General features: G+C 44.3%; 1 protein-coding gene and 1 long non-coding RNA gene across 5 annotated transcripts; one reads left to right on the top strand and one right to left on the bottom strand.

Annotated features, from left to right (window-relative positions):
- Nucleotides 1-520: 520 nt before the first annotated feature.
- On the bottom strand, nt 521-4,741 carry LOC104583770. Its single transcript, XR_731747.3, has 2 exons — nt 4,346-4,741; nt 521-1,016 (listed from the first exon to the last, which is right to left on the bottom strand). It is a non-coding gene; the product is annotated as an uncharacterized LOC104583770 (long non-coding RNA).
- Nucleotides 4,742-14,000: 9,259 nt separating this feature from the next.
- On the top strand, nt 14,001-16,916 carry LOC100833407 (trihelix transcription factor ASR3). Of its 4 annotated transcripts, none has more exons than XM_003572518.4 (3): nt 14,012-14,950; nt 15,464-15,502; nt 16,352-16,916. In XM_003572518.4, exons 1-3 carry the CDS (start codon nt 14,233-14,235, stop codon nt 16,684-16,686), a joined length of 1,092 nt encoding a protein of 363 aa, XP_003572566.1. In that variant the 5' UTR covers nt 14,012-14,232; the 3' UTR covers nt 16,687-16,916. The 4 variants fall into 4 exon arrangements, with proteins under 4 accessions (XP_024317952.1, XP_010235471.1, XP_003572566.1 ...); XM_010237168.3 differs by having other exon boundaries at nt 14,018-14,950; nt 16,349-16,916; XM_024462184.1 differs by lacking the exon at nt 15,464-15,502 and having other exon boundaries at nt 14,001-14,950.
- The last annotated feature ends 4,468 nt before the right edge of the window (nt 16,917-21,384 follow it).

The raw sequence follows: 21,384 nt of genomic DNA, 5'->3' as shown, positions 1-21,384 counted from the left end.
ATGAACAGGCAGCATTCGCGTGAAAGCCAAATGCTTTTTGCATGACCTCTTTATCTCTTCCGGGAAGCGTCTGAAGCAGGTTCACCAGGTTGTGGAAGCGTAGGAACAGAAGTTTTTTGGTTTGCTTGTATTCACCCGTGGGCGTGGCTTCAAAAGGACTCAACCTCCACCAGGATTTGGATCGACCTGCCTGCAAGTTTAGCATTTCGTGCGGAGCAATCCAATGCAAGCGGGCTTTAGGATATTGCACGCGTTGCCGTAGTTGGAAGTGCACGTACCAACGCACCCCATCCATGTCCATGTGTGGTCCAAACGACCAGCAAAGCACCACTCTCATTCGACTCATCTCCAAATCTAGAGATCCTATTCAGTACTGCTCATTTTCCCTTTAACATCTTCAGATAGCAGTGTCTCTTTTTTCACAGCAGGAATGAAACACACAGGCACCATAGAAATCTGTATGGTATGCAATTGCAAAAAGAAGGATAGAAAAACGTAAAAGAAAACTGCACATGGAACGGAAAGCAAAAGTGCCTCAAGGACGTTAAAATTCCTAGGAAATCTGAAGGCGCAGAAAAACAATACATAGAAATTGGGTAGCACGATCGAAATGGCATTTGCACGGAAAAAATCGCAAGTACTGGAGTCCTAAAAGGACCTTAAAATCCTATAAATCCAAAAGACCTTGATGGTCACCGTGCGAGTTCATCTTAACTCTGTCATAACCAGATTCCTCCACCAGACTACAAGCTTGGTGCTGCAGGATGTCTTGTTGCACGATGTTCTAAACCCACCCACCGGAGGAAATAAATATAGACGCACACAGTTGTTGAAGCGGATAAGCAATAGCTAAATATAGCACTACTATACACATTGTCCTGGTCAATTCTTTCAGCAACTAATTCACATCAATTGTTAATAATATTGCAAACAGATCATGTGTTGCGCTGATGCAACACCTTATTCCGCAGGAATTGATCCTCTGCCATTATTAAGGATAACCGTGAATGTGCATCCTGTCCAATAGAAGAAAAATCAAAGGATGAAATCAAACACAAAATGAGGATATGTTTACTTATTCTTAATAAAGCTAGACAAACAAGAAATCAGATTCGGCTTTCGGTGCTCCAAATTCACTTGTTAGCAAAGCAACATATTACTGATAATGGTGGAACAATCCATTTATGATCCCAACCACTCAATCTTCCCAATCAGGGAGAATGAAAATCAGCGGGGATCTTGGCTGTGGCACTGACCAAATGACAAACCAACCTCATCTGGCTTTTCTATAAGGCACCATTATCTCGCACATCTATCCTCTCACCTACTAACGCTAATCTTGCCTTAAATACATGTCCAACTGTCTAATGCAAGATAGACACTTGGTTCTCTCTTCTTTTTTCCATAAAGTGGGGCCTCTCTGGGGGAAGCCAGAACAAAGAATCTCTTGTAATTGGTGGCTGGAGGTTGAAGCCTGAAAGCAAGAAAGCTCCATAGCCCACTTGCCAATGGTTTCAGGACAGGGATGACTCGACTAGCTGTCGTTGTTTAACTCAATGTGAGAGCATCTACAAAATCCAATCTCACTTGTTACTAAGGGTATGGCACATCAGCATATAGTTAATGTGGATAAGAAAATACGAGCAGAGGTGGTGAGGTACTTGCTAACAAATAATCAGATAGTGGATAACAAAAAGCAATAAATAACCAAATACATTGTTGGAGACTAACTTGCTATAAAAACTCATTTTGTAGGGACACCAACTCCACCTCACATTCTTACGCATGACATCAGTTAATATTTCTGTTCTTACTAACAAACTGAAGTAACTAACGAGTAAAGAGGCTGATAAATCGGTTAAAAAAAGACCGGTTGATAAGGCCTATTGGTATTTAAGGTACTAACTGGGTAAATTTTATTCTATTTAAAGTAAAGGTGTCTGTTTGTGCACGAATGTTTTATTCGATGGCTCAAGTTGGTGGTCAGTAATTATGTGAGCCATAGTGTGTGTTACCCCTGTTAGAGTAACTTCAGGTCTAGTTGTTGCTAAGTGGTATAGTATTAGTGAGTGCAAGGTGGTGACCAGTGTTGAAGAGAAGTCACAGTTATGAAGGAAAAATCATGCATTTAGATATAACACATGGATTAATGAAAACAAGCCATCAAGGACACATATTTTATTACAGAAGAAACCCAAAAAGCAAGAGAAAGAGGGCCATTCCAAATTTACACATGCATAATCTTATCTTGTGCAGAGTTTGAACAATGTAATGCATCAGAAATCCATTTTCACAGAAAGGTCCGGCGGAGCCACTTTGCAGAAAGAGCTTTGTGATTTAGACAATTCTAAATAGGCATTTTATTTTACAATACAAAAAGCAAAGGTTTCCTAGACCAAGTCAAAATGTTCTTAGATCTACAAAAAATAAAAATTGAAAGGTACGGCGCCGCATAGAGCAACACGGAATCGTTTGACATTTCCTTCTTTGTGTGAGCTCTTAGTTGTTACACAGTATAGAATAGCTTGGTATTTATAGCATAAGGGCATGCAAAAAAATACATGATGGTCTTTGCGCTACTCACAAACCTCTAACTTGCCTGACCGAACATTTAATGAGTGCACTGTCCCCTGTGGCACACTCGGGAAAGTTTTTTACCCCGGAGGGTTACTGGCACTCGGGAGCTTCACATATTCGGGTAGTGGATGTTTCTAATGCTTAAATAAAGAGAGAATAGCCATATCATAGAAGCATTGATGCAAGACTAATCTTTTCTAATGCAAGCACATCATTGATTCCAAGCGCGTGGTCATGGACTCTTGCTATGGCCCTGATGCATGCCATTGGAGCTTTTGATGCTGCCGCACTCATGCTAACTCATTTACTGTTCACACATACAAATTCTTTTATCGAATCTTTGGTACCACTTTAGCTAGGTTAGAGCAACGGCAGATAACATGCATGTTATTTCCAGCAAAAGAAAAGACATATTGTTGAGAGTGGTGGAAACCCCTACCTTATCACCTATTTGGATGCCAAGGGGCAAAGATGGTTCTAGATGGCCTAGTGCGGAAGGGAAGGAGGAAATGAACAAGGGCAAAATGGAAAATATACTTTGGAAAACAGGAATGACAAACATTTGTGAGCAAAGGAACTACTTGAAAGTGAAAAGTAAGCAAGAACGAACAGAGTATTAATTAGAGGTAGCTATGAGCATAAACACCGGTAATTACTCGAGCATCAACGCTGGTACAAACTTAGCATTTTTTATTTCTTCCAAATGGCTTTTGCGTGCATGGATGTCTTCGTGTGCATGCGCGTGCTAAGCACCTCCTGAATCATCTGTATTGTGCTAAGAAGAAGGAAGAAATCAAGGAGCATTTTCATCCTACATGCTTTCAGACTAAAATAAACCCATTCAGTATGTATTCTAGTTAAAAATGTGTCTTGCTTGATTTCCGAGTTAATATTTCTCCATGCTTGAGCAAGTTACAAGTTCAATGGAATACTGTGTTCAGTTATTTCCAATTAAGTGTTGCTGAATGCTGATACATCACAGGATGCTAATATGCTAATAACTATACTGCATGGTTGATCTAACCTCTATAAAGCATCACAACATAACCTTGTTGAAACTAAGCAGTAGTTACACTCCTCTGTTTCCATGATTAACTGGCAGAATTTTTTTTTATGAAAAGGAGGAAGAACGCCCTGCCTCTGCAAAATTTTAACTGGAGGATAGTACTCCCTCCGTCTCATATTAACTAACTTTCTATTACATGGATCTAGACGCTTTCTATACATAGATACATCCATATTTGGACAAATTTGAGTCACTTAATATGAGACGGAGGGAGTAGTACTTTAACTTCACAAAATCATTAATGTCAGGACTCAGGAAGTTGAAAGAATTACAAATGCTAGCAAGCATAGGCTCTATAGTCTGTACTGAAAATGAACTGATGAAGTGTAACCTTGCTACATTCAGCATTTCTGAAAACAACATGCTCTATATTCAGTTTTAAAATGTCAAATTTCAGAAAAAATATTAGCAGATATAGCCTCCTAGTTAAAAAATGCTAGCTGGTATTCTTCCCTGTTCCTTGTCTTTCCATGATAGGAAGTTCTGTAAAGAATACATCACATTATCAGACTAAAAGGATCAATCATGCCAGTGTAAAATGGTTGTTTGATTGCTTGATCACGCGTGACGCGAGCTATCATTCATCCTAGCGATTTGAAGTTGTGAGCACCACACATACATGCTTGTAGACATCAACCTCTTAGAACCACTGTCGTACATTCACAACCCTGATTGTGATTGCTTCAGTCAAAAGGACCTTACCTGTTCGAACTGAGGAGGCACCGTCGGAGGAGGAGCTGGGGTGCTTGGCAACGGGCCATCTCGATGACGCGACGCCCGTGGGCAATTGCAGCGCATAAGCACGGCTCACGGACTCAACAGCACTGGCGAACATGGAGGCATCAGAAAAAGGGAAATCCACGATGGGGCTGCGGCCATGGCGACGGCTCCGCGTCGCAGCCTCCCAGGCATGGAGGAGGAGCGCGAAGCGGATACTGAGCCCTGATCTTGGCAAATCGGAGGGAAACCTGAAGTAACCGGCGAGGCGGTAACGGATTCAGTGGCGTCAGCCCACTGGGGACCCCCAAGACGGGCGTTCCCGGCGGCGAGTGACCATACACTCATACAGAGTGACCTGGGAGAGAAGAGAGAAGAGGGGGCACCCGTCTGGTCTAGAATTTGGGCCGGCCCAACAGTGGCCGTCCTAGTGGGCCGGTTTTATTAGTTTTACAAACTAAAGCAGATTTCCCTAAAAAAACTAAACGTAAATTTTTAAAAATAGAGTTATAAAAATATATTAGTAGTATCTTTAAAATTAGAACTCATGTTGATATGTTCCGGTAAAAAAGGTTAACCTTGTTTTGTGTCATGTCTTATGTTACGTGATTATCCATCCCAATTTTATCATAGTTGTCATGTATTTTGTCTTGGTGCTACCTAGTTATCCTACATTGTTTCCTTGTCACGTAGTCATCTTGCTTTACTTTTGTGTCTCATAGTTATATTACTCCCTCCCTCCATTCCATAATTCTTGTCTCAAAATTTGTTAAAAATGGATATATCTATTTCTAAAATGCGTTTAGATACATGTAATATTTCGACAAGAATTATGAAAGGGAGGTAGTACCTTACATCTCACGAGCTGTCATGCCTTGTCTTTTCCCGTAAGGTAGGACATCTATGAGTAATATATAGCGCAATATAGTAAGGATAATAAAAACTATAAAACACACCAATATATGATCTAGTTTTGAAGAATCCAGCTGTAAATTCTGCTTTTAGTTTAGGCATTTAGTTCAAAATTTATACGGAGTAGCAGCATAAAGTATACGTCTATACAAAAAACTCCATCTTGAGAGGCTCTTCCTCATGGTGACGCCACATGTCATATAAGAACGCACAGTCACTTGTACTTACAAGTGTCCTAACTTCAAATTTTAAGTCCTGACTAGTAGTAATTAACATCATGTACGATTGACCGACTAATTAGCGAACCGGACACTTTATCCCACCTTCTTTCGTTGTTAAAGATCTCCGTCTTTTTCTAATGCGAATACTTAAATACTCATGTAAAAGAGTCCATCAGTACAATTACCAAAGTGGAGATAAATTACTAAAAAGTGCCACCAATTATTAAGTGTTTTCTTAGCATGATGCACAGTTTCATTTATTTTAATCGTAGTAACTCACGGTGTTTAGCTAGTCTTTTTTTTTTGCAGGCAAGTGTTTAGCTAGTCATCACCGAAAGATTCGTGTCGTAGCGCAATGACTTCCGTGACAGCACATAATTCGGCTTCACAAGCTTTAGTGCAACGAGGCAGGGACCTACCTAGCTAGTTGACGAATTCGGAAGAAGAAAGAAAAAGATGTCGAACAGTAAGTAGCCAAGCAGTCCTACGGCCTACGGGAGAGCAAAGAGTTTGGAATTTCGGCAAAGCCAAGCCTGATCTGGTGGGAATAAAATCGACCGAGTTTCCACGCACACTTTGGTCCCAAAGTACACACGCCTTTTCGCCCCTGTGGGTGGCCCTAATCCACCACCCACTACCCACCGGCTAATCATTCCTTAAATCAAAGTGCACACAGTATTTGTTTACGTCCCAAATCCTGAGGCGGGCAGGGAGCCAGCCAGCCAGCCAATCAACCGGGCGGCATTGGCACTTACTCCTGCTGTGAGGTGACACGTTCGTAGGTTCGGGCCCGCCCTTGTCCGAGAAAATTTTCTCCTATGGCGCCCGCCCGTCCCGTTGGTACGCGCGCGTGCGGGCAGAATGACGCAGGCAGAGAGGTGTAGTTGTTGGGAAGGCCACAACGGCGAGGGCCTCTCCGACGACGGGGTCAATCCACCACCACCACTACTAGCGGAGTGGTAGGAGCGATGACGGATGACAGAAAGCGAAAACAATGGAGCAGCAGCCGCGGCCGATGACATGGGTGTTCCCCTTCATTAGCGGCGCACAAGCGCGTCACGCATGCGCGTGCAGCGTGCTCACCGCGCCGTTATTGCTTTCCGGTTGGGCGGATTCAGATTTTCAAATACGGAGTAGACTCTGACCGGAGGCAGCAGCTCCCGTGGGCGCTGGCCCGCTGGCTTGGATTCAGTGGCGGTCATTCCATTTCCACTGGGTTTCAGAACTTCGGATCAAGGATTCAACGGCGCGCAGATCACCTGACGGGGAATTTTGCATCAACTGCTCCTGGCTGTGCAACGATGTCTCGTCTCTGTTGACTCTTTTTTCTATATCTGACCACGTCCTCTTTACCTGACCAAGGTTTGCCCTCAGTTGCTTGAAACACTGAGAATACACCTGCAATCAAATTGAAATGGTGTTTCTAGTCTGCTATGACCCTCTCTTTTTTTTGCGAGAAGATCAATGTCATATATTAAATCAACCAACAAAGTTATAAATGTTGGTAGAATTTGTATAAACTTGATCAAATTTTAAAATATTTGACTTAAGATAAATTAAAAACATCTTGTATTTGAAAATGAAGTGAGTAACCAACAAGTGATAATCCTAGCAAGACTTGCATAGACAGAGAGCTATCCCCTCAATTCTGTTCTCTCCAAATGCCCCTTGTCACAGCTTCACAAGTCACAACTCACACCCACCATCAGCATTTGTGTCAGCTAGCACCCTCCCCACACAAGGCCGGCCCCAGCAACTCTCTGTGTGCCTAGCAAGAGGGCAATGTGACCAGAGGCGCCAAGCCACAAATTTTCCTGTTGGTTTTGGTCCACTCTATTAGAACTGCGTGCATATAAACCACTATGTTAAAAAAAAGCAGGAAATACTGACCCAACATTTTTCGCTTGGAAGTGCGAACAGCTGATCGTATCGTCGTTAACTCCGGAGATAAAATTCTCCTCTATGACACACCACTTAGGCAAGAAATCCTTTATATATACTTAGATTTATTGTAATTTTACAAGACAATGCCCAAAGAGGATAAAGTCAGTGTGAAGACTCGAGACGTCACTGCTAGATTCCTCGTACTAGGAAGGTTTTGTGTCTGGTTACCGTCGGGTAATTGCATTTCTTGACCTTAAAAATGCATCTACTAGGAAAAAAAATCATGTTTTTTTTTGTTCATTTAAGTTTTGAACTTAAGCAACGAATGAACCTGTGACTCTCAAATTAGGATAGATATCTTCGCCCAATACTGCAATTATATATGCAGAAATACATCTGTGCGGTAGATAATCATATTAATCAAATTTTGATTAAAAAAACTCATCCGATATATTGCCAAGATTTTTCAGTAGTCAAAACCTTGACTAGCACCACTGCGACCCGCGTCGAAGATCCACATGAAGCACTAGAAAGTAGAAACCATGAACGAATTAAGCTCTGTAAAAAAACAATTTCATAAAGACCCCAACATGGCCATCTCCACTTAGGATTAACCACACCTATATTTTTCTCCACTCAGTAAACATATTCTCTAGAAATAATAATGCATACGCATCATAATAGTATAACAAATATCTTTGTCAATTTTTGTGCATAAATAGAAATATGAGAATGTTGCATTCTGCTGCGAAAATGAGAACAAATGACATACTATTAACTCTTCATTTTTTTCTTCTTACATGACAGACATAACAGATATGACCATATCGTTGCACCGAGTTCTACAAGAATACTACTCCCTCCGTTTCAAAATACTTGTCGTGATTTTAGTGCAAATTAGGAACGGAGGGAGTACTCTTTTATAGCACACTGTTCATATGTGATCTTTTTAGCTTTTATAGTGAGGGAAACACACCTGGAATATAGGGTGCGGTGAACCGAGGCAGAGAAATTCTCATTTAACAAGGATCCGTTCGTCATCACTAATCTGAACAAACATCGCGCCTACCCTTTCCGCCTATCTAAACACAGCAATCCTAGGAAGGATAAAAAAGTCAAATAAGCAAGAGGTTGATCAGTCAATCTTCCACACAGGATAGGATTGCAATTGGCAAAGCACCCAACAAGCGAGGCACCTATCATGAGACCCGGATCGACCGACCTATGCTCAGCTATCCCCTCAATTTTCTTTTCACGAAAAGGCCCCATCAGCATTTGTTGTTTCAGCTACTACTAGCTAGCGCCCTCCCCACACACGGCACAGGCACTGAGGCACCAGCAATTTTCTGTGTTCCTGGCGAAAGGGCCGGGGAATCCGAGCAGAGGTCATGGTCTCGTGGACATATATCTAAGCATCCATCCGTCCACCCATATGAGTGTCGTGTGATTAGGCTCTTGTGGTGGCTGAAAGGGCAAAAAGACCTTTGGTCACACGGAAAAAAGCAGAAGTTGACACTGAAAGTTACGCTGCGGGATCTGGGAACCAATGGAAGGAGTCTGTTCGCTCGGGTCGGGACTCGGGTCACACCTCCCGTGGGGACCTGTCCCTATGGGCAAATCCTTATGGGATCATGCCCCATATTTCCCAATAGCCTTTTTCGACGTTCGCATTTAGTTCTCTCTTTTTCTGAATTAGCTGCCGTACTGGCAGCAAATCTACCAATGGAATGGAAGTATCTCCTTATAGGGACAGGGAAAAAAAAGATGGGAAACGGATGAGAGCTTATTTGTCTAGCAGTGGACTTAATTACTGTATCTGAAAGAGGTGACTGTTCTTTTTTATAAACCGTTCATTCATTCAGAAGAAAAACAAAACACCATGGCGAATAAAGCAAACATTTGTTTTCAGTACTCTTTTATGCTGACGGAATGTGTTTTTTTTATCTTCATCCAATTCAATAATTCATGGAAGAATTGAACTGTTTTTTGCGAAGTCACGGGGGGATACATATCTTTGGATGTAGAGATCAGAAGAGTATGCATGCTCTTTCGTTTTAAGAAACATGATCTGAAATGTGTTCTTAAAGCTAAGATGTCCTGAAATGTGTTTTTAAAGCTACAATCATATGATACTGGGCCTAACAAAAACACGTCTTTCTAGCAGTGATATATACAGGTGGTGTAGTTGTTTACAACCATGCTGACGGGAACTTGGCAGTAGTTGAGGTCAACTCAAATCCATATAGTAGGATGGAAATGGACCTCATCAAATTTAAAGGGCCAGGTCAGGGACAGCTAAACCAATACTGAACTCCTAATTATACTCAATATATATAATTCCATAGGTGAGGTCCAGCCTGCTTATAGCAGGTATCCTTAGCATCACACAGGGTACGTAGACCATACAACCAGTTTAAGTAAAACCTCGTCACGGGGTAGTTACATTTTTCAATGAGATAAATGTCTTACAACAACTCCATTTTCGATTTTTCAAATAGTAACAGTTATAAGAATAATTCTGGAATCAATGCATCATATGTTCCATGGCTGTATCTGTTAAGCAAGTAAGACTAATGCTGACCAAAAGTTAACCCACTAACCAAGTACGATTAATGCTAACCATAAGTTAACCCCATTTTGAATCAATGGCATAATAATATATCATTTGCCCTTCTACCATTCCATCTGCGTTAGACACATGTAATACGCAACACAGGGTTAGACAACCCTAGTCCTGTCAATTCTTATCAGTGTTTTTAACTCATTCTCGTGGAGTGTGATCTGATAATCATAAGGAACCCCGCAAAGTACAGAAGAAAAGAAAGTAAATTATCCCAACCAAGAGAGTTGGACAGAGACGCCAGGGAACCCCGCCGGGTATTGCTGTGCTCTAATCGGAGGTCCTAATCACGCAATAAATTAATCGACCTCCTTAAGGCACCACCACTCCTTATACATGCCCACCATTGTTATCGGAAGTTTTTTTTTGCCTGGCAGAATCCCTTGAAAACACCTTTTGCTTGTTACATCATGGAGATGGAGATAGGATATATGCGTCATGGGCATTTGGTATTTAGCACCGATTCATTTCTTAAGCCCCAACCAACTACCCTCCTCTAGGCCCATCATTTTCTTCTTCTTTGAGCTACTAGCTAGCTAGCTCATCAAATCTATGGATTTAGATAGAGTACATTCATGAAAGTGGCTGAAACTTCAAGTCTAGTTATTAATATCATCCTTTGATAATCTAACTACGGCTTAAGTTCATGGGAAAGACAAAGTTGCACCTGAGCACACCACACCTCATATCTCCACCACTTGTACGCATCTTGAGATTCGTGCACATCTCAGACATCTCTCCTGCCCACATGTTCTGTACATATGAGGCATCCTCTCTCTCATCCCACCACATCTCCTCTTCACACATCTCTCTGGAACCCCACATCTCCTCTCTCATCCCCACATCATATATATGGCCGCCATGTGCTATAGCCGCCGCCGGCGCATCTTACTCGCGCCATCCTGCCATGCGAAAACTCAGGGGCGGAGCACCCTCGAAGCGTCGAGCGACATTGACGTGCGCAGGGGCGGACCCAGTTGGGTTTTCGGGTGGGGCACGCCCCACCCAATAAGTTTTGAAATCCTTCTTTTACCAATAGAAATTATCAGGAAAAATTAGAAAAAATAGAACTGTTGTGTATTTGCCCCACCCAATATTAAAAATGTAGTGTTTGCTCCACCCAATATTCAAAATCTGGGTCCGCCACTGGACGTGTGGAGAGAGAATGGTAGAGACATCAAAGATGTGGGGTCAAGAGAAAGAGTGGTGGGACCCACAAAGCAAGTGGACGAACTGCTGACATCTCGATGCTCCAGTCGTGGGGATACAGGATGTGATGCGGTCGGGTGCAGCAAATCCTCTCTCTAAGTTCATACCGGCATATTTTCCTAGCTTATATCAGTAGAACTCTAGATAAATCTTTTTTCTAGTTCTCCTACCTTTTTTAGACAACGTCTTGTTCTCCTATGTGCATTGAAAATTTTGTGTGTCCTTTTGGCCTCTGCATCTTCGTACGTACAAAACCATACTTTACTAAATAACAAGACCTGGTTAGGGCCCCATTTGAATCAACAATCTAATGAAACTCTCACATAAAAAAAATGATGATAGAAGTTTAGAATGAAAGACATGGTAGAGAACAATTAGATTTCGTCTAGCAGAACAGAGGCAAGAACTATTACATTTTCCCTATAAGCCCATGTTATTTTTATGTGCCTTAGTATAATTTTTAATTTCCTTTTGTGAAAAAAATCTCTCTAACATGTAAGTGGAACACATTTGATTAAAGCGAAATTAGCTCAATAAGCTTAATAAACTCAACAAATTAACTCAAGAAAGCTCAAATTGTGTAACTCATCGAGAGTGAGCTCATTTGGACCGTCCGAATATTTTCATTTTTATACTTAGTGACATTTATTTTTCTTATAGACATTATCGTTTGACATCTTTTGTCTGCATTTTCCTTTTCTTCTTTGAGAAAACGTAAAACTCTGCAGTTGAATGAGTTGATTAAAAATATAATCAACTACTAGTCCAAATTAGGGACTACAACCAAAACAAACGTGGCAAATCAAAATATGATCTTTATTTCCGTTATTAAATCTGAAACTATTCCAAAAATAGTAAATGAATAATCCTATGAATCCGGATTTTTCAAATCTTAGATGGGTGTGTATTTAGCGAGCTTGTGAAGTTTTAGCTTACATTTTACCAAAGTTTAATAGTTTTTGAAACATTTCACAAGAATCTGAAAAAAGAAAATAATAACAAACGCCTAATTATATGATCCAGAAAATGTTAATCTTTGGATAAATACTTTAAAACTCGACCTGCAAAGGGGTAAGCCACCCCCTAGGCATTTGCATTGAGAAGAAGACCTTCTCACGCAGGTCGAGAAACACCCAAAACCCTGCTCCACACCGTACACAGCGGCACTGAAGCCCGTGCGGGACCAGGCGGGCCTTAAGTCTGTGCTTAAGGCATGGGACAGACGAGAGAATTTTTTAACTCCAACCTGAAATTTGCTCCCACAAGGAGTCGAACTCAGGACCTGAGGAGTGCTACTAGAGTTGTTCCCTGAACCATTACGCCAAGGGCTCGTTCACTTGGGTAAATGCTTCGAGAACTATGAGTTTCTGAAACTGCCAAGTCTTAATGGCAACTCCAGCGGGGCGACCCAAACGGGCCGGACGCGTCCGTTCGGGCCGAAACGAACCAAACGCGCCTACAGCGGGGCGACTCATTTTCCGCCCGCGTCCAGATTTCGGTCCGTGGAGATGCATTTCGACCCCAAATCTGGGCCGGGTTTGCATCTCCACGGACCGAGAAACGGACGCAGACCCAGTCAACCCTTTTCGCATTCCCGGGGCCAACTGCCAGCGACCCAACAACCCACCTCTCGATCCTTTTTAATGGGACCGAGTCGACCGCATGTCCCCACCCCACCACACACACACCACTCCACCCCTAAAACCTAGGTTCTCGCAGGCAACATGGATCTGCCGGCGTCTCCACCGTCCGCGTTCTCGACGAACGTGTGCGCTGGCGGTTGTGGAGGTAACCATCCCGGCTTGGGGAGCTTTGCCAGCCGGCTATGGAGGAGGTGGGCGTCGCACAAGGCTTGCCTCGAGGCACGCTCCGCGTGCCCAAGATGGAGCACGAGGAAAAAGAGGCGGCGCCGAAAGTGGAGGAGATGGAAATCGAGGCTCCTCTTGTAGCGTCGCCGCACACCTGGATCCGACTTTCGGGTTCTCGGGTCCGACACGGAAGGGGAGCAACGCCTCATCTTCTTCGCGTGCAAGGCCTCCTTGGAGCACAGCACCAAGGACGACGCCCGCCGAAAGGCATTGGACGACGAGGAGCTCGCACGGGGGTTTGTAGCGGACCAGAAGTTTGAGCTCAACCGGCGGGCGTGGCTTGCGGACAAGGGGTTGGCACCGCTCCTCCGGTACTCCGCCGCCTAGCCCCCGAAGGTGCTCCCCGCGTCGAGGAGGACTATCAGTACTAATTGTACTCCTCTTTCCACGAACACCAGGAAGCCTTGTTTCCACGAACACCAGGGCCCTGGTGGACGAGGACGATCAGTAGCAAAATTGTATCTAGTTTATCATGTTTATCAATGAAATGTTGCAAGTTTCAATCTGTTTGTGTCAAAATTGTATCTAGTTCATCATGTTTATCCCCAATTTTGTGTCTCCCCGTTGGGCGCACTGTCTGACCCAAACGGACAAACTCCGGACTCGGGGCGTCTGTCCGTCTCAGTCCGTGCTGCTGGAGTTGCCCTAAGTCTAGGCATTTGATTCACCTTGTCCGTTAGATCTGGAACGGACGGAGGAGATGGTGGGTATATTACGTGTCAGAAGTTCGATCTGAACAATACATGTAGCTCCGTGTGGACTGTTCAATATACACTGTCCGGTTGTTCTTGCCGACCCAACCTAACTGTTCAGAGAAGAAGTGAGCCGGTCCGCCGACGTAAAGCTCAGCAGGTCCAACCCGAGGCGTCTGGAATTTTGAAAATAGTTTATCAGGGCAATTGACATGTTTGAGAAGAGCGCTCCCCGTAATTAAGCGCCCTCCTAATCTCCTCCTTAAGTCACAACCCTTTCGCCCACTGTCTTCCCCACACGTCCGCGGTTCGCCCGGCCCTGGATCCCTCCCCCTTCCCTTCCCTTCCCTTGCCTCCCTCCCCACGCTACCGTCGTTACCTCTCCGTTACACCACCCGTCTCACGCCGTCACGTCAACTTCCGCCCCACAAAAGCACCGCGCGTTCCCCACTCCGCCCCCGGCCGCATGTCCAACGCCGGCGACCCCGCCGGCGCCGCGGCAGCGGCGGCGGCCACCCCGTCCGGCCGCGCCCCGAGGCTGCCGCGGTGGACGCGGCAGGAGATACTGGTGCTCATCGAGGGCAAGCGCATGGTGGAGGTCCGCGGGGGCGGGCGAGGCGGGAGGGGCCGCGTGGCGGCGGCTGCGGCTGCGGCGGCCGGGGAGGCGGCGGCGGCGCTGGAGCCCAAGTGGGCTGCGGTCGCCGAGTACTGCCGGCGTCACGGCGTCGAGAGGGGCCCCGTGCAGTGCCGCAAGCGGTGGAGCAACCTCGCCGGGGACTACAAGAAGATCAAGGAGTGGGAGCGGGCGGCCGCCGCCGCGCGGGAGCCCTCGTTCTGGGCCATGCGGAACGACGCGAGGCGGGAGCGCCGGCTCCCCGGGTTCTTCGACCGCGAGGTGTACGACATACTCGAAGGCCGGGGCCGGGGGATCGTCGCCGGGACCTCAGGCGGTAATGCCGCGGGGGAGGAAGAGACGGCGGTGCGCGTGGACGAGGAAGAAGAGGAGGAGGAGGAAGAGAAAGGTAAGGAGAAGGAGGTGGGGGTAGCAGAGGAACCCGTGTTTGACAGTGGCCGCGCGGCCGGGGACGACACGCTGTTCTCGGAGGACGAAGAGGGGGAGCTGGAGGAGACGCCGGCGACGACGCAGGCATCCCCGCCGGCGGTTGTCGCCTTGCCGATATCCGGTGAGCTGCCCTTTGATTCTTAATTGGTGTTAAAATTACGAGTCCTCTTGTCGCGAAATTGGGCTCTTCTTCCTTGATTGTGAATTCGGGTATCAGAGGTTTTGCTGCTTCTGGGTGTTTTTCTTCTCTTCCAAAACAGAGCTTTCCGTTGACCGATTTGTGCTTGCCTGTTCATTGGAGGTAAAAAACGCGGGAAGCTTTTTACTACTGTAGTTCATATCCGTGGTAAATTTGAGTTATTGATTCTTACTGCTCGTAAAAACGCGAGCTAGTTTCTTCCGGGTTCCATGCTAAATAGCTTAACTGAAGTAATTGGCACTGCACTGCTACCTCGTTAATTTTGAGATCGATGCACCGTGTCCTCTTTGCGTTATACTAGTAATTCGAATCGTCGTAAGTCTCAAGTGTAATGCACTAGGAGTTTGTGGAGAAACTGAAGTTTTGAGGCTTGAGTAATCTGCCTGATTCTTCTACTCGGTTCATCGATTAATTCGTGTTGTTTTTCCGTCTCAGAGAAGTCGGAAGCATCAAGGCAACAGAGCACTGAGCAAGGTAAATTCACTTGTATAGTTGTATTCATTTTGGCAGGCAGTAGCTGCAAGCATCAATCTTTCAGTCGTCTAATTTCACATTGTCAATCACCGCAACTTTCAGCAATAGTGCAGCAAAGAGTCAGATGCTACTAGCATGCATAATGCTGCCCACGCCTAGTACTACATGCTACTGTACATGGCTAATGGTAGCTTAATCATCGTATATGTAGTCATGGCTCAGCTTAAGAGAAGTACTACTCCACCTCCGACGTGGCACTAGCAATGCTTGACGCTGGTCAACCTATGCTATTCAAACCGAGTTAGCCTTTAAATCTAGTCGAATGTGAAATTATGAAGCTAAAATCTGGTTCAATCAGTCACAAGGTCGGAAATGTGGTTCAACTTGGATATCTTTGTCCATAACCATTGTTCCAACGAACTCACGTTGAAACTTGAAACCAAAACTGGAGTCTGATCATCATCGGCTACAATGGCAAGCTGACGTGCCACAACAAACCGAATTGATTGGGTGGTTAGCATGTCTATCGACCTTTCCTGTATTGGCAGTCCTGGATCAGGACACGGTTATCTGTTCCTTTCCGCATGACGTCTACAATTTCTACCTCGAGTTAGCACTGATGAACTCGATTCGCAGCTGGTATTTTTCTTTCTCTTTTGCTTCTCGTGAGCGAATGCCGCATTCTGAATGCGGATTGCGTACCAATACGAGCTTCATAAAAAAAAAACTTGTATAAGATGAATGGCCTACTTGGTGATCACCACCGCATTCCGGTGATTGGTGATCTACAAATGTTAAAAAGGCACGAACGACAGCCGTATAATGAACAGCTGCGTCTTTGTACAGCAGGCACATCATCAAAAGACAAGCAACCAAGGCAGCAAGGCCAAGGCGCTGAAAGAGGAGCATCACCGACGCAACAGCAGCAGCAGCAGCAGAGCGGGCAGAAGAGGCAGCGGACAGGGGACGGCGACAGCGAGGCCGGAGAAGAAGGCACGGCAGGATTGCAGGGCAAGCTACTGGAGATCCTCGACCGGAACAACCGGATGGTGGCGGCGCAGCTGGAGGCGCAGAATGTGAACTGGGAGCGCGACCGGGAGCAGAGGAGAGACCAGGCTGACAGCCTCGCCGTCGTGCTCGGCAGGCTCGCCGACGCCCTCGGCAGGATCGCCGATAAGCTCTAGCTAGCAGCGGCTGCATATGCCGCCAGCTACTTGGACAGAAAATATGGATGTACAGATTGGTATAGGAGGAGGATCACTGGCATTTGATTCTTTTTTTTCCCTACTGGTTCTATATATATAGGGACCTGAATTGAGGTTTGGGGATTGTTATATATATAGGGTGACGAGGTTATATATATATATATCATTCAGATGATCTAAAATGCTGTTAATATTGAGTTTCTTGTGAATGTTGCTTCTTGTTAGAACATGCAGTAAGACTACTTCCTGCGCGAGCTGAGCCTGAGCTAACCAGTTGACAACTACGACGCCTGCAGATAGACAGAGAGAGTGGGAGGGAAGGAGGGAAGGACAGAGAAGGCCTTCTGGATCGCGAGAGTTTCAAAACATAAGATTGAAATGACATGGTTTCTTATCCTAGAAGAAATCAAAATATAGGAAGTGGCAGACATAGCTCCCTATATGCTCCATGTGAGTATTGCAAGAACTTGAAGAGAGAAAAGATGGATGCAAGACAAACGAACATTCTCAGGTCTAACATCTTGCCGGAGATCCTATGGAATTGTTGTGCAGGAATGCAATCCATCAGATTTTTTGGGATCTTGTTATTTCATCCAAATGCAATTCCTATGAATTAAAATCATCTAAATTCCATCAAAATCCTTCGATCGATTGAAAGATTATTTGACAAGTTTGCCTAGAAATACTGACGGTTAAGCTCATCAGGGATCAAACCAACAGGTCAGTAGCGGACCTAGAAAACAAAATTAGGTGTGGCACAACCAACAGGTAGGTACTGTTCAAAATTGGAAAATTCATAAACAGATACACATATGTACTATGGAGAAATATATAATTTTAGGTGTGGCACTAGCCATAGTTTGCCATATTGGTTTATCCGCCACTGCCCTAGGTTTGACGTTTTATCTGTCTCATTTTAGACACATCGTCGTTATAGTGGTAGGTGACATACCATTCGATAGCGAGGTGCCAGTAGCGATTTTGTCAAATTTAAGACTCCGCGACTTCAGTCTGTGTTGTGTGAATGAGTGCGCGCCGTATGATAATGGTGTGTGTCTACAATGTTAATCGGTGTTTTTAAAGAAACACACCAATAAATTGTTGTGTTTTGTCCGAGAATAGATTGGTCACGATGTCAAATCTGGCTGCGATGCTTAGCAGGTTAGCCCACTTGTCTCTTCTACTCTGAATAGGGAGCGCTTTAGTTTTTACAGTAAAATTGCATCTCGTTTCCCTAAGATGGATGCTTCTGCCTTTGCCAAATTTCTCCATGGTTTTAAGTACATTGAGTACGACTTGTTCATGCTGTGCAGAATAACTGGGATATTTCGGCAGCTATCATACGCGTAAAGTCATCATATTTTGGCAAGCTTTCAAAATTATCCAAAATCTGGTTCGTACTGATATCCACTTCTTATGCAATATAAAGAAAAGTTCAATACCAAATTTATTTTTTAAGGTGTGCTTGGGTACATACCCTTAAAAGGTTATACAGACCTTAGAGTAACAATAAGGTCTAGTGTTGCATTGGCAGGGGAGCAGCGTGTGGGAGGTGCCTACTGCCTAGCCGGAAGCTACCAGCCTGGCTGTGTCACGATTTTCTAGGACATAAAAAGTCCTATACTGCCTTTTGTTATCAAACAGGTAACCTTTAATTTTCACCCGTTGAAAAATTTACTCCCTCCGTCTCATATTAAGTGACGAAATATTACATGTATCTAGACTGTTTTTGAATATAGATACATCCATATTTAGACAAATTTGAGTTACTTAATATGCGACGAAAGCAGTAGTTATCGAGGAGGCATATCGAAACACATCTCTTCATTTTATTTTGCAAGTAGTTAGCCTTTTAGTGGAACATGTGTCTAGCAGGAAGTAGTATGCACTGCTGCTAAACTCTTGACATCCACTACACCATTATTCTTCCCTTTCTTTAATAAATGTTTTCACTAAAAAGAGGTAACATCTCTTCTGTCTTCTATGCAATCAGTCCGTTTTTTAAAATATAAGATGTTCTAACTTGTCTAAGTTACATTTCTTATAATTTGAGCAAGTTTATAGAAAATCTACCAACATGTACAACTCTAAATTAGTTTCATTAAATCCGTCATGATATTTATCTTCATAATATACTTATTCAGCAATGTAGATGTTGGTAGATTTTTGTCTAAAAGTTTGGTCAAGTTTGAGTGTTTGACTTAGGACGAAATTAGAAATATTATATTTGGGACAGAGATAGTACATTGGAACTAATTTTTGGACAAAATTTGACCTCTGATGGACTCGAGCTATGGAGCTCCAGAAGCTCACCTCTAGCTAACAATGCATTAATGGATGATGAATCTATACATCATCTAATGTCTGAATGTGTGGTATCTAGATTATTTGGAACAAGCTTGAATCTGTCACTGGATTTCAAATCTGTAGCTTCTTTGATGTTGCACAGCATTGGTTGAATGTTGTTACTACTGCTATCCTGTGAGGGTTGTGGAAATGTAGAAACGATATGATTTTGAGGCCTAATTCAATACAACCCTTCTCCCAAACTCATAAGGGTAGGATGGTCTTTTCATTTTTTTTTCTTCTACTTCCTTTTGCTCTCCTGTTGGCCTAATCTTTTTCTTTCTCCTACAACCTAAAGTATTATTTTAACAATCCCACCGGTGAGATTGTACGAAATTCTGTCTACTATGACGATGTGAAATTTTGTCTCGATCTGACGGTGAAATCTCTGGCCAACTCCAAAACAGCAAGTGTTGTTGGATTCCTCACGGCCATGCGTCACAACACGAATGTCTAATTTGTTCGCATGTTTCCTGTTGATTCAGTCATTATTTAGACGATCCCTTCGGTGAGATTGTGCGGAATTTTGTCTACTACTCTCTCCATTTCAAAACACAACTCATATATATTTTTCTCATTTGTTCCACAACACATCTCATTTTTCTCTTGGTACCCGCACCCGGCCAATAACTACTCACATACATTTACTATTGATTCAATATGAGTGGTTAGGCACTAAAAACGAGAGCTGCCTTGGTCCAAGTGCACAAATATATATGAGTTGTGTTTTGGAACGGAGGGAGTACCACAGTATAAAATTTCGTCGCAATTCAACGGTGAAATCTCCAGAAAACTTCAAAACACCGAGTGTTGTTTGAATTTCTAACTACCCTGCGAGATAGCACAAACGTCCAAATTGTTTGCATGTTCCTGCTGCCTCAATAAAGATTTCGCCGATCCCTTCGGTGAGAGTGTGCGGAATTTTGTCTACCACTACAATGTGAAATTTCGTCGCGATCCAATGGTGGAATCTCCGGAAAATTGCAAAACACCGAGCGCTGTTTGGATTTCTCACAGCCGTGCGGTACAGCACAAACGTCCGACTTGTTCGCATGTTTTCCGCTGGCTTAAGAAGTATTTTGCTGATCCCTTCGATGTGATTGTGCGGAATTGTGTCTACTACAAGCTCGTGACATTTCGTTGCGATCCAACGGTGGAATCTCCGACAAAATCAAAAACACCTTGTGTTGTTTGGAGCCAGGTGAAAAGAAGAGAAAAAAAATATTACTAATGTCCATAATGACTTTTTTTAATGAAAGGGTACGGAGTGATCTGGACAGTCCTTGTGTTTTCGTTGGAGAAGAGGAGGTTGTATTAAATCAGAAGTCTATGATTTTTAACCATGGTTTCTTTTTTTTTTGAGCAAAAACATTCATTATCTGGATATACCGAACAGAACATCATCCATCAGACAGGCGTCCCGGACATGTCCCGGGATCGCGCCAACTAAGAAGCCAGTAGAATCAGAGTATCTTGCGAACAGAGCTAGGTGATGGGCTAAATAGTCACCAGAACGATGGATCTTACATAAATTAACACTCTCAAAGCTGACAGTAAGGGAATGGATTTCTCGCAAGATGAAGCAAGACGAAGATCTGTCGGCTGTCGCCCTCTGAAGAGAAGAGATCAAATCCTGGCATTCGCTTTCGATCAGGATTTTGGGGTTGTCCAGCCCAGCCACACCTTTGACTCCCTCCAGGCAAGCCATTGCCTCAGCTTCCATTGCACTGGCGCAGGTAGGTCTACGACCCCAGGCCGACGAGAACACCTGGCCATCACTGGAGCGTAGGACTGCACCCCACCATGCCTCGCCAGAATGAGGAAGAAAACCTGCATTAATGTTCAGTTTTACCCAGCCCCTGTCAGGTGGTTTCCAGGCGGTCAGATTGTGGTTCTCGTTGCATCTCCTCTCGTTTGCAGAGCGCCCTGGGATAGTACCATCCGCATTGCTGTGCCTGGGCGTCCTGTTCTTCGGACTCTTGTCCCCAAAGCAGCTGACGATGTTGTCCACGGTGCCATTCAAGTTTTCCATGGCCTTGGAGTAGCTGAGGATGAAGTGGGCAGAAGCCTCGACACTCGCCGTGCCTGTGCTGAAGATAGAGTCGTTTCTCAAATGCCAGGCGCGCCACCAAATAAACATAAGACGTTCTCTTGTTAATTTGTCAAGTGAGTCAAGTAAAATAAGGGCCCAGTCCCTTCCACTGTAGCTCAACTCACGCTCCGTCGGGAGGTGCCAATGTTGGCGCATACGATGGCGGAGGGCACGAGCCTTGGTGCAAGACATGACGGCATGGAAATTGCTTTCGTCCTCTCGGCCACAGATAGCACAAG

This window comes from Brachypodium distachyon, chromosome 3 (assembly GCF_000005505.3).
Source record: "Brachypodium distachyon strain Bd21 chromosome 3, Brachypodium_distachyon_v3.0, whole genome shotgun sequence".
NCBI lineage: Eukaryota > Viridiplantae > Streptophyta > Magnoliopsida > Poales > Poaceae > Brachypodium > Brachypodium distachyon.
This window is presented reverse-complemented; position numbering and strand designations above follow the sequence as displayed.